General features: G+C 47.7%; 1 protein-coding gene across 11 annotated transcripts in view; it reads right to left on the bottom strand.

Annotated features, from left to right (window-relative positions):
* Positions 1-22,303, bottom strand: part of LOC140408856 (LIM and calponin homology domains-containing protein 1-like) — a 566,047-nt gene that overhangs the window by 101,750 nt on the left and 441,994 nt on the right. For 2 of the 11 annotated variants that reach the window (XM_072496648.1, XM_072496653.1), the window contains exons 19-23: positions 21,699-21,825; positions 18,467-18,639; positions 17,993-18,134; positions 5,742-5,816; positions 3,755-3,780 (exon numbers count right to left, since the gene is read on the bottom strand). In XM_072496648.1, the coding sequence (XP_072352749.1) occupies positions 3,755-3,780; positions 5,742-5,816; positions 17,993-18,134; positions 18,467-18,639; positions 21,699-21,825 (543 nt within the window). Of the gene's footprint in view, positions 1-3,754; positions 3,784-5,741; positions 5,817-17,992; positions 18,135-18,466; positions 18,640-21,698; positions 21,826-22,303 lie in introns of all 11 variants that reach the window. The other 9 variants (XM_072496651.1, XM_072496656.1, XM_072496652.1 and 6 more) reach the window with 5 other exon arrangements.

Raw genomic sequence — 22,303 nt, 5'->3', positions numbered from 1 at the left:
ATTGTAATAGTTGTCAGAGTTATTATAAAACATCAAACTGCAGCTTTCAGGTTAAATCTCGATAACGCAAGAACATCAACATCAATCATTGGGGACTTTTCAAATGCTTTTTGTCCATTTATCACCTAAAAGATAGTGACCAGCAGAAGCGTTCTGGTGGGGAACCTGTACACCCATTTGAGATCACATTCAATTTTTCATATTCATTCTTTAAGAATTTTTGGCCCCATGCCAGACCAGTCTTTTCCCCAACTCTATCACAAAGCCCTCCCCAAAAAGCCTGACATGACAACTGGCCCTGGGCAGAAGGCAATCCAATTCCTCTGAAAGTGGCTGAAAAATGTAAATGAGGCCCGAACTGGAAAGTAGCCTTCCCAACTCCGCCCTTGGTTGGGCACCAGGCACACTGTTAATACCTCATCTGTATCGGACCCAAACAGAAATTCTCCTCTGCAGAATTTTGCAGTCGGTTGTTCCTGTTTGTGCTGGAAACGGGGGCGGCATGATCTAACGGAAATGACACAGAGACCCGTGTTGAGAGCGTTGAGCTGGCTATTTCCCGGCACTTGCAGTGGCGAGAAAGACCCGGCTATCAAACGTTTTATTTTGGGGCCACAGCAGTGAATGCCCCGCCGAGGCTGCATTTAGTCTCATTTCTTGTACTGAGGAGCTCTGCTCACCAGTGCAGGAAGACATTGGGGTGCCATTTTTAAATGGTGTCCTGATCTTGAGATGCACCAAGCCAACCACACACTCACCTATAAGGGAATCACCCCACCTAATAAGGGCAGGGCACTTCTGGCCTGATTCGTAGCATGGGCAAAATGCCACCAGGCACCTTGGTACTGGCAGCCTGGCACCATCCCAGCCAGGCTTGCAGTGATGTCTGGGCACCCTGGAGGTGCCAGGCTGGCACCTAGGTGGAGACTAGTGCTAAACAGCACTCATTTGGGGTCACCAAGGTGAAGGGATTATATCCCAATGCCTTGGGTAGATCAGGCGAGTGCATATTAAAGTGAGACTAGCTGCTCACTTTAATATGCAAATTTGTCAAATATGGATCCTGCCGTTTTGCACGATCCCTTTAGATCTCTTGAGGTGTGGCAAAACATGTAAATCACGTAAAAGGCCTCTTGCGAGCTTTACCAGTCGTGTCGCCCCCCCCCCGAGTTGGTCAAAGTGTGACCCTGAGTAAGTCTGATGGGTAAACTAGGAGAACAACATTAAGTTAAATTGTTTTTACTTCAGTTCAAGTTTAAATTGGTGAAGGTGAATTTAGGATTGAAGCCAGAAGGAACATTGGGCGAAATTCTCCCCCAACGGCGGGATGTCCGCCGACTGGCGCCAAAGCCGACGCCAATCAGACGGGCATCGCGCCGGCCCAAAGGTGCGGAAGGCTCCGCATCTTTGGCGGCCTAGCCCCAACATTGAGGGGCTAGGCCGACGCCGGAGGGATTTCCGCCCCGCCAGCTGGCGGAAATGGCGTTTGTTTCCCCGCCAGCTGGCGCGGAAATGCGGCGCAGGCGCGGGAGCGTCAGCGGCTGCTGTCAGTTTCCCAGCGCATGCGCGGGAGCGTCAGCGGCCGCTGTCAGTTTCCCGCGCATGCGCAGTGGGGAGAGTCTCTTCCGCCTCCGCCATGGTGGAGGCCGTGGCGGAGGCGGAAGGGAAAGAGTGCCCCCACGGCACAGGCCCGCCCGCGGATCGGTGGGCCCCGATCGCGGGCCAGGCCACCGTGGGGGCACCCCCCCGGGGTCAGATCGCCCCGGGCCCCCCTAGGACTTCGGAGCCCGCCCACGCCGCCTGGTCCCGCCGGTAAATACCAGGTTTGATTTACGTCGGCGGGACAGGCAATTCCTGGGCGGGACTTCGGCCCATCCGGGCCGGAGAATCCAGCGGGGGGTCCCGCCAACCGGCGCGGCCGGATTCCCGCCCAATCTCCGGGAGCGGAGACTTCGGCGGGGGCGGGGGCGGGATTCACGGCGGCCAACGGCCATTCTCCGACCCGGCGGGTGTTCGGAGAATGACGCCCATTTTCACGCACACAGCTACCAAAACCGGGAACAGATTTTAAAATAGAGGGGATAAAGTGAGTTGGATACTGTGATGTGGAAGAGAACTGTAGGTTTTTCTTTCTGAGTGGAAAAGCAAAGATGAATTTTCCTCATCTTGTGATCGTGATTTCTGTTACAGATAAGGCGGCTGTAAGCCAATCATCCAAATAATCAATATTCTGAGAGTGCCACCTTCAATGAAGAATTTTATTTTAATTCAAATGTATCACAATTTCAAAGTTTAAAAAAAAACTAAGACACCTTATGGTCCACCTAGGTAATGAGGAAATATATTCTCCTCTTATTTAATGTAGATAATCTCTGAATTTGGGATGAGAAGAATCATGACTCACGAACAGAAATAGTGCCATTCTGGTAACAACTAAATATGATGCAGAGTATGGTGGCGTTAATGCATTGTGCCATGGAATAATAAAGTAAAATTCCATATAGTGCACCATTATAGCAAGTGGGTCTATCATGGCGATTCCCCACTGTCAGAAAAAGGAGGGAAACCCAAAGGTTTCATCCCAGAGCACCGAGGCATGGGCCTGTGACCTGGTAGATAGGACTGGTTCACGTAACACCTAGAGACAAAATAATGTTCGTGAAGAAATGGTAAAATAACTATCTGCCACTCCATTGTTGAAACCTGCAAAAGGGCCCTATATGAAAGATTTTCAGATCCCTAACTTTTATTCAAGCTTCAATTTAACAACATTTCCTTGCCTTTGAAAGGTATCAGTTTTCACATTGCTACTGTTAAAATTGTTTGAATATTCAGCAACTTGGGTAACAAATTTAAAGAAAACGGGATTCTCCCTTCCGGGGACTAAGTCCCCACGCCGGCAGGAAAACTGGCACCAACGACTCCGGCGTCAACGGGCCCCCAAGGTGAGGCATTCTCACTTATCTCGGGGCTAGGTGGACACCGGCGGGGTTGGCGCCGCTCCAGCGGGCGGCAAAGGGATAGCGCGAGTTCGCGTATGTGCCAAATGACCGGCTTGATCTCGTGCATGCGCGGAACCGCCAGCATGGTTCCGCGCATGCGCAGACCAGCCGTCATATTTTGGCGCATGCATGAACTCGCGCTGTCCCTTTGCCGCCAGCTTCTCCGCGCCGGCCATGGCAGAGCCCTACAGGGGCCGGCGTGGAAGGAACAAATGCCCCCATGGAACAGGCTCGCCCGCAGATCAGTGGGCCCCGATCGTGGGCCAGGCCACCGTGGAAGTCTCCCCTGGGGTCGGATCCCCCCCGAGGACCGCCCCCCCGAGGACCGCCCCCGCCAACTTATCTGCCAAGTCCCGCCGTGTGGGACCATACGTAACCCACGCCGGCAGGACTGGCGAAAAACAGGCGGCTGCTCGGCCCATTGGGGGCCGGAGAATTGCCGGGGGGGGGGGGCATTGCCAACGGCCCCCGACCAGCGTGACATGAATCCCGCTCCCGCCCGAAAAACGGCGGTGGAGACTATGGCAGCGGGCGTCGGGGTGGCAGGGTGGGATTCACGCCGCCCCCTGGGGATTCTCCGACCGATCCCGCCCATGGTTCTCAATGATTCTGTACTGATCAAGATGACTTTTCATTACAATATTGAAAAGTAATAACACACTACACTACACTGAAGATATTAACTGCCAGGAAGAACTGTTGCTCTTTCGAGGCCATATTACACAGATAAAACAATAACGTTATGTACTTACATGTGTATTTTCATTGCTTTTCACTTCTGCTGAAAGAGAAAGAAAAAGCATTTTATACAGGATTAACAATCATGGTTTGAGTTTCCACCCGTCTACGGAGGAGACCTACATGTAGTGGCAGTAACACTGGAAACATTTTTCCAAAATGTTTTATTAATAAATTTGCTCTAATATGTTGATGCCCAACTAGACTGCCAAATGCAAGCAGTTTCAACAAAGAGCCAGCAATCAGCACTGTAATGCCAGGCCAGAAAAGATCATTTAGAAATTATGTCACATTCTTGAAATGTGCAGATGCATCAATTGAGGTTTTTATTTGGAGCTTGCAATCAATACCATGATAAGCATGAACAAAGATGTTGAAAGAACAAATAAATATTATCATTTTTCAATAATTAGTGATGCCAAATAAAAAGAAAAGCAAGACTTATATTGACATAGTGGCTTTCAGGGCCAAGGACATCCTAAAGCTCTTTACGGCCAATGAAGTGCCTTTGAAGTGTGCTTATTGTGGTAATGTAGGAAACAGAGTGATCAATTTCCACGCAGCAATTTACGACAAACAGTAGTAACATAAATGACCAGACCAGCTGTTTTTGATGTTAGCTGAGGGATAAATATTGGCCAGGACACCAGCGAGCACTCCATGTTGCTCCCCAACTGTTGAAACCATCGATTGACAGGTGGAGTTCCAGGCTTACATAATGAACAAAAGGACGTAATGACCAGGTAATTGGACATGACCCACCACCAACAAAATGATTTCCAAAAATGATGGCAGCACCGCAAGTAATGGTAGAGGAAGTGAGCCACAGAGCTGGGATTTACTATCTATACTATTGGTGGTATCCAGCAGTTGCTAAATTAAGTACATTTAACGCACAGCTATGGATTGAAGAGAACTTGTACAGCAACACCATGCTATTGTGATTCTTTCTATTTTTTTTAACTCTTATTATTTGTCATCTGAAATAGGGAAACAGGCAGATTAGTACGGAGAACACATTCGAGTCCCAAGGATTTGCAATGTACATAGTTGCCAACCCTACCAATTTTAGGTACAGTTTTCTAGGGGCATCAGACTGGCATTTTAAGTAAAGACAAATACGATTATTAGATGGAGAAAATCTTAGAAATGTATGCAACTATTAAACAAATTGGAGAAAGAAAGAGTTGTGATAGTCAAATAGTGTCACCTTGCCCATATCCGCAGGTGAATGGTTCTGAATGTTGTTAATGTTGGTGCTCAACATATATTCGCTAAGATTACTTCTAACATTTGTTATTTATATCATGGCTAGCTTTGGCCAGGTCTTAAGATTCTCCGTGAGCCCCGCTTGCCTAGAAATACTAATTGTTACTATTCTTAACAAAGGTGTTCATGTGGTAGTCATAGGCCAGTATTCATGATGTGCAGGGATGTCTCATGGTAACAATGAGGCCAATTTGTGATAATAACATTTTTGTTCAAGCATTATATTTAGATTGTGGCATATTGAATGGAATTGTAAGATCGCTGAATCGTTTTTTAAAAGTGGGGTTCTAATTACAATGGTCAATTTATATATGAGTTAAAGAGAGAGCAGTTGTTGAAGACTGGTGTAGCTGACCTCTCTGCATTCCCTGTGCTGTGGAGGTTCTTATTTAACTCCAACGTACTGTATGCAATGATGTAAAGCTCTATTTTTTAATGTCCTATAGCTCTGACCTAACCCCAAGTCTCCATCTGTGGAGGATCTCACAAGTTGTGTCAACTTACTGGAATTCCGAAGTGTTGACATTCATTTTGAAAGGAAGCTTTTAATTAACTACTTTCACAGTTGCTTTTTCCCCCACATTGGCATGCTTTGGCAACTATGCATCACATAATGAGGTAGGCAAATCTAGAAAAGCAGGGAATGACTCATGTGATCATTAGTGTGTCCCAAAGCACTCCCAGGTTCAGGAAGCAAAATAGAAGGAGGAAATTACTAAGCACAACTTTTACCTTGCTGTGAGAAAAATTCTGAGCGTCGCCAGGAGTTCCGAACTGTAACCGGAACACTGGCGGTAATAGGTGGTTCTAAGGTAGGTAGCAGAGTAAAATGAAAAAACAGGAAACAGAAATCATAAAAAAATGACTGACAACAAAAGTATATTATTTAGGTATTTATTACAATCGCCAAATAGTTGTTTTTTTTAGATAACAAGTATTTACATATATAATAAAGGAAGTAACATTAAAAGAAAATCTGATTTTGACAAGTGATTATTTACTGCTCCAAAGATCCTCCTGCAGATTGTAATCCCATAGATGTCGTTAGGTTCCTGATATTTTGCATGCAGATCTGTGCATATTTTACTCCTATGCTATAGAAATGCCATTTCTATTTCGGTACTTACCCTGTGTGTTACACCACTGTCTCAACTAAACACACTCAGATGGTATAAAATCTGAAGGTATTATGTAACAGATTTTGTGATGCATATTATTAGTGCTGTATTAATACCATGGGTGGGATTCTCCCATCTGACGGCAGTGTCGACGCCGTCGTAAAAACTGGAGAGTTTAACGACGGCGTCATCGACCGCTAAGTGTAGCGATCCTCTGCCCTACAGGAGGCCAGCATGGCACTCGAGCGACCCATGCCGCTCCAGCTGCTGATACCGGTGTCAAATCGGCGGCGCAGGTCTGCGCATGCACGCTGTGACCGGTGCGAATGCACGCATGCGCAGTAGCTTCCTTCTCCGCGCCGGCCCAAATGCAACATGGCGTAGGGCTACAGGGGCCGGTGCGGAGCAAAAGAGGCCCCCACCAGGAGAGGTCGGCCCGCCGGTTGGTAGGCCCCAATCAAGGGCCAGACCACGGTGGAGGACCCCCCGGGGTCGGACATCCCCTCCCCCTCACCAGGCCGCCCCCGACAGGATGGACGCCGAGGTCCCGCTGGGTAAGACCAGATGTGAATGGTGCCAGCGGGACTCAGGCTTTTTGGGCCGACGGCGCCGGCCCTGATTCTCTGGTGACTGGAAAATCGGCAGACCGGCGTCGGGGCGGCGTAGCGAGAATCAGGCCCGGCTCGGCGATTCTCCGAACCGGCGTGGGCTGAGAGAATCCCGCCCCATGTTTTTTAATTTTAATTTTTATATCAGGAAAATGTACAAATAACCATTGGACTACATCACAAATTTTATTTTAATTCAAATAACATATAGGAAGAATAGGCTTTTACTATGTGAGCTGTTTACTTTAGTGTGACTGAAACGCAGGAGGTCACTAACTGAGGAAGTATACAGTTATCCAGTATATGCTGCAAGTGTGCTTTGTTACAGCAAGCTGACCAATCGTAATATATGAAATGTACTACAATGGATTAAAAGAGTAAGCAGCCTTCAACACTGCTGGGATAGTATACATTAAAATCATGCCATTTTTGTGACAGTAACATTTTTAATTACATCATTATTTTCAGTTTGTTCCATTTTGAATAGAATTGTAAGATCACTGAATCTCTTTTATGGTTCTAATAATGGTCAATTTGTAAATGAGTTAAAGAGATGGCAGCTGTTGGGAGGGTTGTCTTATGAGGAAAGGTTGGATATGTTAGGCTTGTATCTTCCAGAGTTTAGAAGAGTAAGGGGCAACTTAATCAAAACATATAAGATTCTGAGGGGTCTTGCCAGGGTGGATGTGGAAAGGATATTTCCTCTAGTGGGGCAATCTAGAACTAGGTGTTACCATTTAAAAATAAGGGTACATCCATTTAAGACAGAGGTGAAGAGAAATATTTTCTCTCAGAGGATCATGAGTCTTTGGAATTCTCTTCCTCAAATGTTTGTATCTTGGAAGTCCAGTGTAGCTGATCCCTTTTCAACAGCCCACCTGACTGTCATGATATTCAAGTGAACATCACAGCACATACACACATACATAATGACAGACAGACCAACGGACCAATTAGCACACATAACACGACAGCCAATCGCAGACAAGAGCATACACAGTACAAAACAAGAAACACGACACTTCCTGGGCAGTCCATCAGGAGACGGCACAGGGCAAGGACCTCAAAGCCAGACACTCACAGTCACCACGTGCTGAGTACCAAGTTTGTTATATAAATAGTTTAAAGGAATAAAACTGAGTTGTACCAATTGCAACCGTGTTGGTTCGTCTGTATCTCAGAGCACCCAACACTTCACTGACCAACCTCCTTGATTTTATTTTTGGGGACGTAGACTTTGGGAATCAAATGAAATCTGCACTTAAACTTGCAAACTGCTAGATAAATTCCATGTGAAAAGTGACTATTTAAACTCAAAGTTGGGTTGGTTCAATATGGATAAATAAATTGTCTGTAGGGGTAGAAAACTGTAGATACTCATTTGAGGAGTATATTGATTGGGGGATACTGAGTTCAGTCACCCCGGAGCTCAGTGTCGGGATCACCACTGTTTCAGGCACATCAATGTTTTGGATTCAGAAGTTCAATACAAACTTGTCACATTTGGAGATGATACAAAATAGAATTTGAATAATACAGCTCAGAAATGGCAGAATTAATTAGACAAATATATAAGGGGACAGAATAACTGGAGATGAAATTTGACGTAAGTAAATACTGTACATAGGAAGGAAAAATATTGAATATTATATTGAAATAGTAAAAGATGAAGTTCAAAGAATTCTTGGGATATAGGGGATATAGGTAATAGGGGATTTTCACAGTAACTTCATTGCAGTGTTAATGTAAGCCAACTTGTGACAATAATAAAGATTAATATTATTATAAGTCTGGTGCTGAACATTTCCAATCAATATAGTGCAGCAGCAGACAAAGTCAATATGTTAAACTCTGATGATAAGTCTATACTGAGAACTAGAAAGCAGATTTTGACTTCTTTGACTCCAAGTTTATTGTGTTCAGCAATCTCCAACAACACCACAGTACCACGTGTATCCTCTTTATATTTGAAGTGGTCTATTAAACAATAAGTGCAATCTATTAAACAATTAAAACTTCAATTCCAACTTAAGTACCATGGAACATTAACTCTTTCCTAACACAATAGTGAATTGTACGGCCAAAACAATAAAGCGTGAGACAGATAAATTTGTGATCATACTGTGTAGCTATCTTGCAAGAATCTCCCTTAGCTGGTGGGTCCACTGCTGATCATAGAGAAACAAAGACAATAGTTCAAACTAATGTAGGACTGCTATCAGGGCGAGCTGCTTCATGCAAAGAGTTATTAACAGTTGGAATTAACTTCCGTATAGACCAGTGAAAGTAAAACACATAGATCATTGAAAAAAACAATTTGATGTGGCAATGGGAGGACTGTAGGGTAATTCTGGTTAAATGAATCACCCTTCGTTTTGTTGTGACGTTATGATTACAATCTAGTTAAGATGTTTGGGTGTTCAACAGATTACCTCAAAAGTGTACGACAAGCAATTTGCAAGTTATTGAGTTCCACAGTTTCTAAATCTTCTGAGTCAGAAATTATTTCTTAGATTACACAGATTTATCTTCCTTTGATTACCTCTATTGTCTTAGCATGCTGCATCCAGTGCCATGAAGTGATAATGCAAAAGACATGGGAGCAACTCCCTCACCCCCACAACACCTACACCCCTCCATTGTTCATGCTGTGCTGCTGAGCTTTTTGGATACAAATGACTGAATATATCCATCATAGAATATTTTCAGCCATTTTCTTCTTCACTGTCTGGTCGATAATAGGCTGGATTTTCCTCCTCAAGGTGGATAGTGGGAGTCGGGAAAATTCCTGCCCACCTGGGGGGCGGATGCAGGCTGCAGTCAGGTTTAGCTGACCTGAGAAAAAGTTCAGAGGCAGCTAGAGGGGCTGTCTGGTGCAGAGGCGAGTTGTTTAAAAGGCACTTGAGCCCTTCCTCCTCACAGCTCTTCATCCCCACTCACTCCCCATGCTCAATCCATGCCACTTCATTCTTTCCGCCGGCCTCTATAGTCTCCATGCCAATGTACAATCCCCTATGGCCCCTCAGGCTCAGCTCTGACATTTACGTGTCCATTCACCCACTGTAAACCATATAGAACCAATGAACCCTACAGTGACCGCAGGATGAGTAAGAAAATGTGTTTAAAAAGTCATTGATAACTTTCCGGAAAAATAACCCTTTTATTACAGATGAATAAAATGAGATCAATCATCCAGACCCTTTAAATATCAGTAGCTGAAACTGCAAGCATTTGAAACCTCTTTATTGAGGAAATATCTTCAGGTTTTTAATAATGAGAAAGAAGACATAAGGGGACAAATTTAGCCTGTGTTGGCCATCAATGAGAATGGTGACGTGGGTGTAAAATACGGCAAGAATTGTGAAACGCAATTCTCACCAGCAAGATCAGTATTCCAATTTTCCAGGACGCTTGCAGGTGGCATAACGAGAATCCCACCCCGGAAGGCCAGGAAGCTCACTTAAATACATGAGCATCCTATTAGCGAGCCCTCCTGCCAGGAGACCCCCCTCACTGAATATAAAATTGGATGTCAGCATGTTGACATGCCAGGGTGATTTACAACAGCTGTATAAAAACGAGAACCTAGCGACCCCATCTTTGAAGGTGATATCGGAAGTGAGAGCTGGTCACCATCATCCTTCAGAGTGCCAATTGCAGAGGGGGAGCCGGAGAGGACGCGGGGGACCCAGACAAATGCAACTCAGAGCAGGGTGTGGGGGGATCCAGACTCGGCATCTCGGAAGTGGGGGGAAGGGGGGGCAGTTGGTCACAGGCCTTACCAGCCCTTTATGTCTGTGAGTCTCCTAGTTTAAAGGAGTCTGGCAGCTGGTTTGCAGACAGTGCTTCCTGTGTCCTTATTGTTTGGGCTTGTGGCGATATCACTGCTGAGGGATTGCCCTTCCAAAGTAGCAGCTGGAAACTGGGTCGCAGCAGGTGAATCCATAGGGTCAGCAATGGGGGTGACAATGAGGTCTCTGGGTGGGGTCCCGTGAGATGCCAGGCTACATGGGCAGAGTAGGAGATTCTGACAAGGGGTGGTTTCCAGCTTCATGAAGGCCGAAGGCTCTCACACAAGGGGTAGGATGGGTGCAGTCAGAATGAATCCCCACACTTAGGCTGCACTTTGAAGCTAGAGGGAATGAGATGTCTGGAAGTTCAAGGCCATTGGTGATGGAGGACAGGCTGTCAGGGATTAGGGTATGGGTGGCTGACTGTTCAGTTTGGAAGGTTTGCTTAATCCACAGCTTAAGTGAGCTGGGGGAATGAGGGTGCCCTCTAAGGATGAACCTATCTGCAAATTGGAGTCTTCACATGTATCCGGTGTGTCTTGCCTGCCACAAGGCAAAGCCTGTTGCCTAATTAGCTCTCTGACTCTTCCTTGATGAGTGATGTGTGCCAATTTAGTCAGCTTTGCAATGCATGATTGTGTCACTGATTAGCGCCCCTTTGGAAACCTAACCCCCAACCATTGAACTCCAAGGCTCATGTCTCCATAACAGAGAGGTGACACAGATGTGGCCCCAGAGCAAAGCGTTATGCTGAAGTCGCTCATCGGTCATCAGGTTAAGGAGATGATGGGTGGCAGTTTCTTGTTCTCCCATGAGGTTAGTATGCAAGTCCATAGAATGCAGTCAACTGACCTCACTCCTCACCCTTGGAGGAGTCACATGGTCTGCTGAGACTCTCAAGGGTCCAAGGACTTCATTCGGGTGGAGTTGTGATGGCCACAGCGATGAAGAGACTATTGTGTGATAGGGGAGGGAGTGAGGCTCAGTGGGAACAGGGAGATTGGGGGTGGGGTGGTGAAGGGCACCATGAATAGTGTTGTGAATCCTGCGAGATCACCGTGGAGGTGTGAAGGATGTGTGTAGGGTGCAGCGGGAGACATCAGGAGGCAGACTTACCCTGGCTGCGTGAAGAAGGTCATTCATTTTCCGGCACTGTAGCCCTGACCACTTATGCAGCGAGCTGGCACTCACTGATGCAGCCACTGCCTCCCGGTGGGGGTGCTGACCTTGGTTGATGGATGTGAGTGGGAATGTGGGTGGAGGATGTCACGCCTTTGCTCCACACCATCCAGGAGGTTAGTGAGGGCTCCCTCTGAAAATCTTGTTGCTCTCTTTCTAGCAGCCATCCCCCGACTGGACTTGGGGCAAGTTCTGGGGAGAAGTTTAAAAGGAGCAGTCCTCTGATTACAGAGATTAACAGTGGGATTCTCCATACCTGAGACTAAGTGTTGACGCCGGGACAGGATTCGTGGACTTCTACGACAGGGAAACTGATGCCACACTGATTCAGTGACCACTGAGGGGCTAGCACTGGCACCATGTGGAACACAACCAATTCCAAAGAAAAACGGTGTCTGATTGACACTCAGAAGCTGACAAGCTACAGCCGCATATACACACTTCACCCCCCACACACACCAGCCGTGCCAACAAGATGGCAATGGTTGCGCTACAGTGCGCCCACCCCATTGATGGGTCAGCTGGGACCTGAGGGCACCTAGGGGGGTGGCCTGTGGTGAACACCCAGACGACCCATGACTCTAGGTTCACACCAACCCCAACTCCACAACCCACCTCCTGGTCACGCCCCGCTACTCCTCCCATCCCTGGCAGAACCCCCCCCTGGCCAGCGGCACAACTGTCAGCACACTATAGCGATGTTGGACACTTTCCATTCTCCCTCTCTCCCCCTTAGCAGCCACGGTGCCTGTTTCACGCTTTTTTGAAAGCACAAGTGAAGCTCACGGTCATGAACTCCCCCCCCGGCGGAAGCAGAGAATCGCGGAGAGGAATAACGGGTCAGGCCCACAAATGATATGCAAATGGCGTTTAGTGTACGTGCGGAGTGGGACACATTGGTCTCCGACGCCAAAATCATATTTGGCAATCGGTCGTAGAATCCACGTTGGTGCCGAAATTGGAGGCGGTGCCAGTTTTGCGATGCCCCACCCTCTCCAAAATGGCGTACTCCAGTGGTACGCCGCACGCTGTATGAACGGCTTTGGGACGTTACCTGAGGCCCTCCCCCCGATGGGCCGAGTTCCCGATGGCGTCGGTCGCATGCGGTATTTATTTTCGGGAACTCGGCGTGGACTAAGTCCAGCGCCGCCGCAGTCGGTGGGAGCTGATCCACGGGCAGGGGGGGCTTTGGCGGGGGCTGGGGGCACTGGTGGGGTTGGTCCGGGGGGTGGCATGCCTGGCCAAATGGGGTCATTATTTGGCATGCCAGGTCCGAGCGCGGCCAGCGCCATGTTGCACGGCGCGGCCACTGTAGGCCGCCGCCGGCACATCCGTGGCCACTGACCCGGCAATTCTCTAGCCGTATCCGTGCTAGAGCCGGGGGCTCTACACTGCGTGCCTGCTAGCCCCCCACCAGACGGACGATCGATGGCCGTTTTGCGCCATTTTTTCGGTCGTAAAATACCACCGTTCACACGCCAGTGTCAGCACTTAGTCTCAGAATCGGAGGATCCAGCCCAGTGACGCTGCTGTCGAGGCACTGGAGAATTGCGATTTGGCGTGAACCCGGCGCCCGCCACAATTTCGGCGTCAAAACCAATTCTCATAATCTTGTTTGTATCAAGTTATTTTATCTGATGGTTCAATGGTGATCCATTCGACTCCCAGACTCTTTCTTCAGAAGCAGTTGTTGCCTGATGACTGTAATTACTGTGAAATTATGGAGTAACGAGATGTAATAAGAGTTCCATTGATAGATCATCATTATACTTACCTGGTTTTGACTTGTATCCTATACTTCTCTCACAGTACTGAATGTTTGCACCATTAATTTAAAGGAAAGTTCACACAAACTTAAAAAGAAGCAATGAGACAAAAATGGTTAAAATATTAATGAGCAAAATATTGAAGTTATTTCCCCAAAGACCAAATCATGGATTTTGAGATTGTAATGATGTCAAAGTTGACAGCATTTGCAGTCATTTCACCTCAGAATTTCTGAGTGCATCCATCGTTAAATGATCCAGGAGTTACTGTCAGTGATTCTGTACAATTCCACAGCGTCTGCTTCTAAACTCTCTAGTGTTGAAATAAATACAGAAATCAACATTCTGACACAAACTAATTGCTCATTTCTCAGAAACGTTCTTTGCTAAAAATCTTTAGAGCTTACATGAAGAGGTGCAGGGGCAGTATTGAATGGAGGCAACAGGCATCTTGCCCACTGGCTGGAAAGTGAGTGCCTCTGTTAGGGAAGGTCTGCTGAATTAAGTGTCTCTCAGCCACTTGGACAGCAGGGGTCCTTTCCCAGGATCTAGAACCATGGAGCAGAAGTCCCATGTGCCAACAACTGCAGGCAAATTAGAAGTGAGCGTCTTTATTAAATGACAACAGCACCAGGGAGGCAGTGGCTGCTGCCGATACTACAGCCACCCAAGACCTGTCAGTGGCTCCTAAGTCAGAGGTGCGCAATGGTAGAGGGGAGGGTGGGCGTGAAGCACTGAGAAAGAGGTGAGAGGATAGGTATCAGCAGGAACAGGTCCAGTAACTGATAGAATTCTCAACCACGCGTCAGGGGTTCATTTTTCCGAACTAGCTGTCACTTCAATCTGTCCTCCTCAAAGTTAGGATTTTTCTTTAATTGTCAGATTACAGGTACGTTTTTAGGGTCGTGTTTCTGGTTTGTGCGCAATTGGTGGATTAATTGTGCCCAAAATTGTGCACATTTTGAAGTGTTTAATTTTTTTGTGGTTCTGCTCAAACTAACTTTCGTATTGCCACACATAAACCCACCATGAGCCTGCGTTTTAAAATATGACTTTAAAAAAAATCAAAATCTGCCTTCAAAAATATTGCTAGATTTTTTTATGTGGCAATGGTCGAATTAAACATTTTAAATCACGCTTTCAATCCACCATTTATTAGGCGCTTAGGTGGAAGATTAGGCATTTCAGCCCTTTGAACCTGCTCTGCCATTCAAACAGATCAGGACTGATCGTCTACCTCTACACCATTTTCCCCACTACCTCCATATCCCTTGATGCCATCAGCATCCAAAAATCTATTGATTTCTGTCTTGAACATGCAGAACATTTGAGCTTCCACTGCCCTCTGGGGTAGAGAATTCCAAACGTAACAAAAAATCTGAAAATAGTTAAGACTGGATATGGAGGTAGTGGGGAAAATGGTGTAGAGGTAGACGATCAGTCATTTTAGTGAGTGGGGCCTGCTTCGCGCATGATAATTTTGAAACCTGCGCGTATTGCACTGAGCACAATTTGTGCTTAAATGTGTGCGCTTTAGTGTGGGTTATTGGGGAAAGTGTGCTGGAACAATCAGTGCTATCAAGTAGATGTTCTACTCCATGGTCTGAACACATCCCTGCCAATTCCAGCAGCCATATTACATTCTAACGAGCATTGATTGGCATAAGGTGAGAATTCTGCCCCTCACTCGGGGCAAACTGATTGGCCGGCAGCTCTTCAGTCCCTCCAGGCACGCGCTGCAGGGGCTGGAAGAGGCACTAGGTCACGGGAACCGGGAGACAGTTAAGTTACAGGGGTACCAGGGCAGAGAGGGTAGCGAACATGTGAGGGGGGGGGGGACGATCGGGGTCTCAGGGGATAGGTTAGGGGGAAGGGAGCTTCAGAGGTCAGCAGGCATTAAGGAGAGGCCACCCCCAGTCAGAATGGGACTTCTGATGGGGGCGCCCTTTCCACCTGAGATCAAGATATGTTTATTTATGCATTTCACCCCCTGAGCTGTCATCCATCCGCCAGCCTAAAAATTGACTCTGGGCAGGATAAGGTCATTAAGTGGCTGTATAAGAACCTTAATTGGGACAAAGGCTGGCTTCCTGCCCAAGGCCCTGCCTGCCCCAATGTAAAATCACTACCAGACTGCATCTCGGAGGGAATTCAGATCCAATTTCACACTCCCCCTGTCTCAGCATTGGCTAGGGGCTGTAAAATTCTGTAAAGGTTTGAGGTTATACACTTTGGAAGGAGGAATTTAGACATAGACTATTTTCTAAATGGGGAAATGCTTCGGAAATCAGAAGCACAAAGGGACTTGGGAGTCCTTGTTCACGATTCTCTTAAGGTTAATGTGCATGTTTAGTCGGCAGTTAAGAAGGCAAATGCAATGTTAGCATTCATGTCGAGAGGGCTAGAATACAAGGCCAGGAATGCACTTCTGGGGCGAGATTCTCTGACCTCCCGCCGGGTCGGGGGGCACACTTTCCCTTCCGCCTCCGCCACGGTCTCCACCATGGCGGAGGCAGAAGAGACTGCCTCCACTGCGCATGCGCGGGAATGCCGTCAGCGGCCGCTAAAGCTCCCGCGCATGCGCCGCCTGGAGATGTCATTTCCGCGCCAGCTGGCGGGGCACCAAAGGCCTTTTCCGCCAGCTGGCGGGGCGGAAATTCGGCTGGCGCCGACCTAGCCCCTCAAGGTTGGGGCTCGGCCCCCAAAGATGCGGAGCATTCCGCACCTTTGGGGCGGCGCGATGCCCGTCTGATTTGCGCTGTTTTGGGCGCCAGTCGGCGGACATCGCGCCGTTTCCGGAGAATTTCACCCCTGAGGTTGTATAAGGCTCTGGTCATACCCCATTTGGAGTATTGTGAGCAGTTTTGGGCCCCATAATCTAAGGAAGGATGTGCTGGCCTTAGAACATAGAACATAGGGCGGGATTCTCCCTTCTGGGGACTAAGTCCCCACGCCGGTGGGAAAATCGGCGCCAACCACTCTGGCGTCAACTCTGGCAGAATTCTCCGCATTTTCGGGGGCTAGGTGGATGGCGGAGGGGTTGGCGCTGCTCCAGCCGGCGGCGAAGGGCTGCCGCGAGTTCGCGCATGCGCGGAATGGCCGGCGTATTTTCACGCATGCGCAGGGGCTCTCTTCTCCGCGTCGGCCCCCGGGCAATATGGCGGAGTCCTACAGGGGCCCGGCGCGGAAGAAAGAAGTCCCCCCACGGTAGGCCCCGATCGCGGGCCAGGCCATCGTGGAGGCACCCCCCGGGGTCAGATCCCCCCACGCCCCCCCGAGGACCAAACCACACACTCACCCGCCGTGCGTGAGGTGAGTAATTCACGCCGGCAGGACTGGCCAAAAATGGACGGCCGCTCGGCCCATCGGGGCCCGGAGAATCGGGAATCCCGGCAGCCGGCGTTGCAGCAGGATTTGCGCCTCCCCCCTGGGGATTATCCGACCCGGTGGGGGGTCGGAGAATCCCGGCCATAGACCATACAGTACAGAAGGAGGCCTTTCGGCCAATCGAGTCTGCACCAACTCACTTAAGCCCTCACTTCCACCCTACCCCCATAACCCAGTAACCCCCCCCCCCCAACCTTTTTGGTCACTAACGGCAATTTATCATGGCCAATCCACCTAACCTGCACGTCTTTGGAGTGTGGGAGGAAACCGGAGCACCCGGAGGAAACCCACGCAGACACGGGGAGAATGTGCAGACTCCGCAGAGACAGTGACCCAGCGGGGAATCAAACCTGGGACCCTGGCGCTGTGAAGCCACAGTGCTATCCACTTGTGCTACCGTGCTGCCCCCTGGAAAGGCTCCAGAGGAGGTTCACAAGAATGATCCCTGGAATGAAGAACTTGTCGTTTGTGGAACGGTTGAGGAATCTCGGTCTGTACTCGTTGGAGTTTAAAAGGATGAGGGGGGATCTTATTGAAACTTACAGGATACTGCAAGGCCTGGATAGAGTGGACGTGGAGAGGATGTTTCCACTTGTAGGAAAAACTAGAACCAGAAGACACCATCTCAGACTAAAGGGCCGATCCTTAAAAATAGAGATGAGGAGGAATTTCTTCAGCCAGTGGGTGGTGAATCTGTGGAACTCTTTGCCACAGAAGGCTGTGGCGGCCAAATCACTGTGTGTCTTTAAGACAGAGATAGATAGGTTCTCAACTAATAAGGGGATCAGGGGTTATGGGGAGAAAGCAGGAGAACGGTGATGAGAAAATATCAGCCATGATTAAATGGTGGAGCAGACTCGATGGGACGAATGGCCTAATTCTCCTCCTATGTCTTAGGGTCTTATGGCCCTTGGCATATTGATGAAGATATAAGTTTTGCAAGCACAGTTTGAAAAACAAAGCACTACTTTATAACGCAACAGTGCATCCACACAATTTCTTATGTACTTGTTCATTACACTATTTTTAGTCAACGTTCACAGCTTTGGACATGAAACATTACTGTGCTACTTTTTTAAGCTAACTGCATCTCACAATGCAACAGGCATATTCTCTGTGCTTTGGCTCTCTCACCTGGCTGATTAATAGCATCCGCAGGCTGACTTCCCTCCACAGTCTGTTCCTCCACAGTCTCTTCCTCCACTCTGCTTATCTTCTGAATGGAAACAAACACATCTCCTGTTTCACCATGTTGAAATGCCTCTGATTTTAATGCCTGTTTTATGTTAAACACAATAAGTGACCTCGACATTGCAAATGTTAAACTGTATCTGATAAAACTGAAACCTATTGAAGTTCACTTCCTGAAGTGAAAAGAACAATTAAAGCAAACAGTGAGCTTGCAGCCTGGTGATAGAGCTCCGCAATCGCTCCATAATGGTTTGAAAGTTAGTTTACAAAGTCATATTAATGTCAAGGTTTCGAGAAAAACTTTGAATACTGCAATTTTGGGTTACAATAATATATTGCAATGGCGCAGTAAATTTAATATACAAGGAAAGAAGTGAAACTTTTGAAAGCAGTGTGCAAGATTAAATCAATGCCTACCTCTTGGTTAAGCTGTTCCTGTGCTCTTTCACTGGGCTCCTCTTTCTCGGGTTTTAAGCAGGCTCCATCAATGGTTAGAATTTTGGAATCAACTGTGTTCTTGGTGCCCAGTGCCGCACTGTTTGAGAGGGCAATGTGTACTGTTGATGTTTCTACATTCCAATGGTGATCTTCTTCATAGTTTACAAGAAAATAAAAGTTGAATTTGTGAGTAAGTCTTTCAAAGTAAACAGATACTTGTGATAGGAACACAGGACCAGGAGGAGGCCATTCAGCCCCTTGAGACTGTTCTGCCATTCTATGGTCTTTAGCGATTAGTAATTAGCATGCAATCCAACAATTATAGTGGGACATGATGAGGTTCCAAATTGGGTTAAGTGTCTTTGAATTCTAAATGAACAGTCTGCTAGTGCACAGATTCACTGAAATTAAGTATTCTCCGATTCAGAGGAAATATTTTCAAGGAGACCTATTCCTTTCTGAACATAGCGACGTCTGGTATTGGGCCATTGTCTATTGTAGTAAAGGCTAATCCGGCCTTCTTGGGCACGATTTAATGGCCTCGCCGCGACCGACTTGGTGACTTGAAGGCAGCTTGCGAGATTTGCGACAAAAGATGTAACGAGATCTGGATCTCGCCCTCGCTGGGTGAGATCCAGGTTAACATATTTAAATGAGCCATTAGGCTCATTTAAATACGCCTGCGCCGTATTCCCCCGGGGTCAGGGACCTAATGGCCTTGCCTATGAGACCTCGCCAGGGCACCATTTAGCACAGGTCCACGCAAACGTGGACCAGCTATAATTGCACCGGGGGGGGGCTCCCAGGCCATTAGAGACCCCCAGATGGTCAGGCTCTGGGCAGGGTTGCACCCTGGCAATCACTGTTGTCACCCGGGCATTGCCATTGGCACTGCCAGGCTGCCAGGAGCACCTCCAGGGTGCCAGGTTCGCAGTGCCAAGGTTCCCGGGTGCCAGGTTCCTGTTCCACGGGTTGGGCCTGGGTGTGCCTTATCTTTAGGAGGTGGGGTGAGGTGGAGGGGGGGGGGGGGGCTCGAGGATCCCCTAAGATGGTGGTGCCCCAATTCGCGAATACTCTTCTTGCAGCTTGTCAGTGCAGGAAAGTAGGTAAGTGCGGCCTTGGCGGGGTTTCCTCAGCTAGGCCAAAAGAAATGGCAAAGTCCCTTAAAATAGCAGTGTTGTTCTTGGTGCTTCAGGCGTCAAGAAATACCCGGTAAACGTACCCAAAACGGGACTCTGTTTTTGTCCCGTTAAATCGTGTCCGTTATGCCCTGTCAAAAGAGGTTCAGCGCACATGGGGTAGAAAAGCAATATAAGCTGAAAGCAGAGAATTCAGGCAGGAAAAGTGATAAACATATGAAACAAATAACAAAGAGTGAAGGAACTGGAGTTGCATAAGGCATCATTTCTTTGATCATAAAATTATATATCAAAAAAACTCCTGCACTCCTCACATATAGTACAGTTCTAACCTGAAACAATCAATGCATTTTTTTTGGAAGCCTAATAATGACTACAGCTGTGACAGACAACTCACTATGGACATTTTGCTTCTTGCCTCAAAGAAAGCTTCATTTTATTCCATTTATAGGGTATGGTTGTTGCTGGCTGGGCCAGGATTTGTTGCTTATTCCTAATTGGCTTGGAGGAGACAGTGGGGAGCAGCCTTCTTAAACTGCTGCAGTCTGTCTGATGTAGTTACACACCGTGATCTGTCAGGGATTTGGTCTGGATCCCCAGAGGATCAGGGAGAGGGGGTAAAAGCAATTTTATAGCTGGCAAGCTGAACCCTCGATAAATACCTTTTTGCACACATTTTCACTGAACCTTTTGTATTTGTATATAATGGGCACGATCTTACCAAGACAAAAACTGTGGTCATTCTGAGCAGGAATCAAGGGGTTATTCACGGTACTAAATGCGGTCGGAACAATCCGTTAGAGTATCTAACGGCAGCGGGTGCTCAGGCAGATGTTGTAGCCTTCGCCTCATTGATCGCCCGAATGCGGATCCTGTTAGGGTGGAGATCAACCTCTCCACCCTGTGCCCTGGCGTGGCGGGGGGACCTGCTGGAATTCTTCACTCTTGAAAAGGTCAAATTTGAACTGAGGGGAAGGATGGATGGGTTCTACAATTCATGGGCATTATTCATTATGCATTTTCGAGAATTGGATTATATCGAACATTAGGCGGATGCTGGGAGGGTTGGGGGGAGGGGGACTGTATGTGTTAATGGTGACTATGGGCGATTCCTGATTCCTTTTTGTCATTTATTTCTGTTAACATGCAGGCTAATTTTGGGGGGTTTGGTGGGAGGATGGGATCGTTGTTATTGATATGGGGATTGACATTGCATTCGTTACTGATTATTGTTTATTGTTGGGTGTAAATTTGGGAGAAAATGTGAAAAAGGAGAATAATTCTTTTTTAAAAAAAAGAGTATCTAACGGCACTCTTTGTTTTGGTGGCCCAGACAGGAAGGTGTCCCCCCCCCCCCACCCCGGGGCTGTGCTCAGTCACATTTCCTGCACTGAGGGGCTTCGCTCGCCAGAAATCCTTTGTGCAGGAGGAGATCGGGGCACCATTTTTAAACGGCACACTAATCTCTCGACCCCTAAAATGCCCCAACTCACCTATAAGGGGGTCCTCAGGACTCCTGGCATCCCATCTCACACAGGCAGCACACTCCCAGGCCTGAACCCCAATATGGGTAAAGCACTCAGTACCAGGGTGCTCAGGCAGCACTGCCAGGGTGCCAGTGATAAGGTGCCCAATTGGCACCAGCCATTCAAGGGTGCCACCCTGCTGAGAGGCCAAGCACCCGGAGGCCTCAGATCTCCTGCATCCCCCAATGCCATCCAGCCTGGTTCCCGTTTGTGGGGACCAATACTGAATGGTGCTCGCCTAAGGTCTGTGAGGCATCATGCGAGATGCCCATTAGATTTTGCGAGGCGTAGCCAGCTGGCTTAATGCTGGAAGAGGTCTCTCCTGGCATCTACCAGCCATGTCACACCTAGGTGCGGGCGAGACGTGGCTGGTAGATCGTGCCCAATGTAATTACCAAGTCACGGTGCCATTTTATTGCCATTGAACCTCTCGCTTGCAAGATTTGAAAACAACAGATTTCAGGAAAGTCTGACACCTGTAATACCACAACAAGGCATAAGACTGAGCTGGAGCTTATTGCTGCATGTTTGAATTGAGCCTCACACCTTCTTGTGCTGCATCTTTTACTGTCTCTTCCGCACTCTCATTGCAGCAGGATTTCAAATCCGATTCTTTCTCTGTGCTTGGCTCTTGGCAAGTGGGAATGGTGATTGACATCTCAATTTGTTCCTCCTACAGGAAAAAGAAGCCACTGATTTATTATAAAGCACCACCGTCGTAACAGCATGTGACTACCGGATAACATATGAGCACTGATATTGAAGAGCATGATGTCTGTGGGGAGTGTTATGAGACCCAGGCCATTTTCGCTCTTAGGCCTCATTTAAACATTCCAAACATGACTACCTGTCAAATTTCCCAGCAACGATCTAAAGCTGACAGTCAGGAGTCAGCCAAGTGCGGGAGGAAGCCATTGCCAAGGAGTGCCTAGTTGTAACGGTCCCAAAAGTCAGGTAAGTGATGTGCTGTAGGGATGTATGAAGTAGGTAGCCATGACAACTAAGGATTCCTGCTCATTTACCTCCTGGTCCACAAGGAAATCGTCTGAAGATTAATTATTCATATCCTCAGGGCTTGCTGCTCCCACTGAATTTCCCAAATCAAATCAGAACTTTGTGACACAAAATTAACACAGCATTTGAGTCTGACT

The sequence above is a fragment of the Scyliorhinus torazame genome, chromosome 3 (assembly GCF_047496885.1).
Source record: "Scyliorhinus torazame isolate Kashiwa2021f chromosome 3, sScyTor2.1, whole genome shotgun sequence".
Lineage (NCBI taxonomy): Eukaryota > Metazoa > Chordata > Chondrichthyes > Carcharhiniformes > Scyliorhinidae > Scyliorhinus > Scyliorhinus torazame.
Note: the sequence above shows the minus strand (reverse complement) of the source record. Positions and strands in the feature narration are given on the sequence as shown.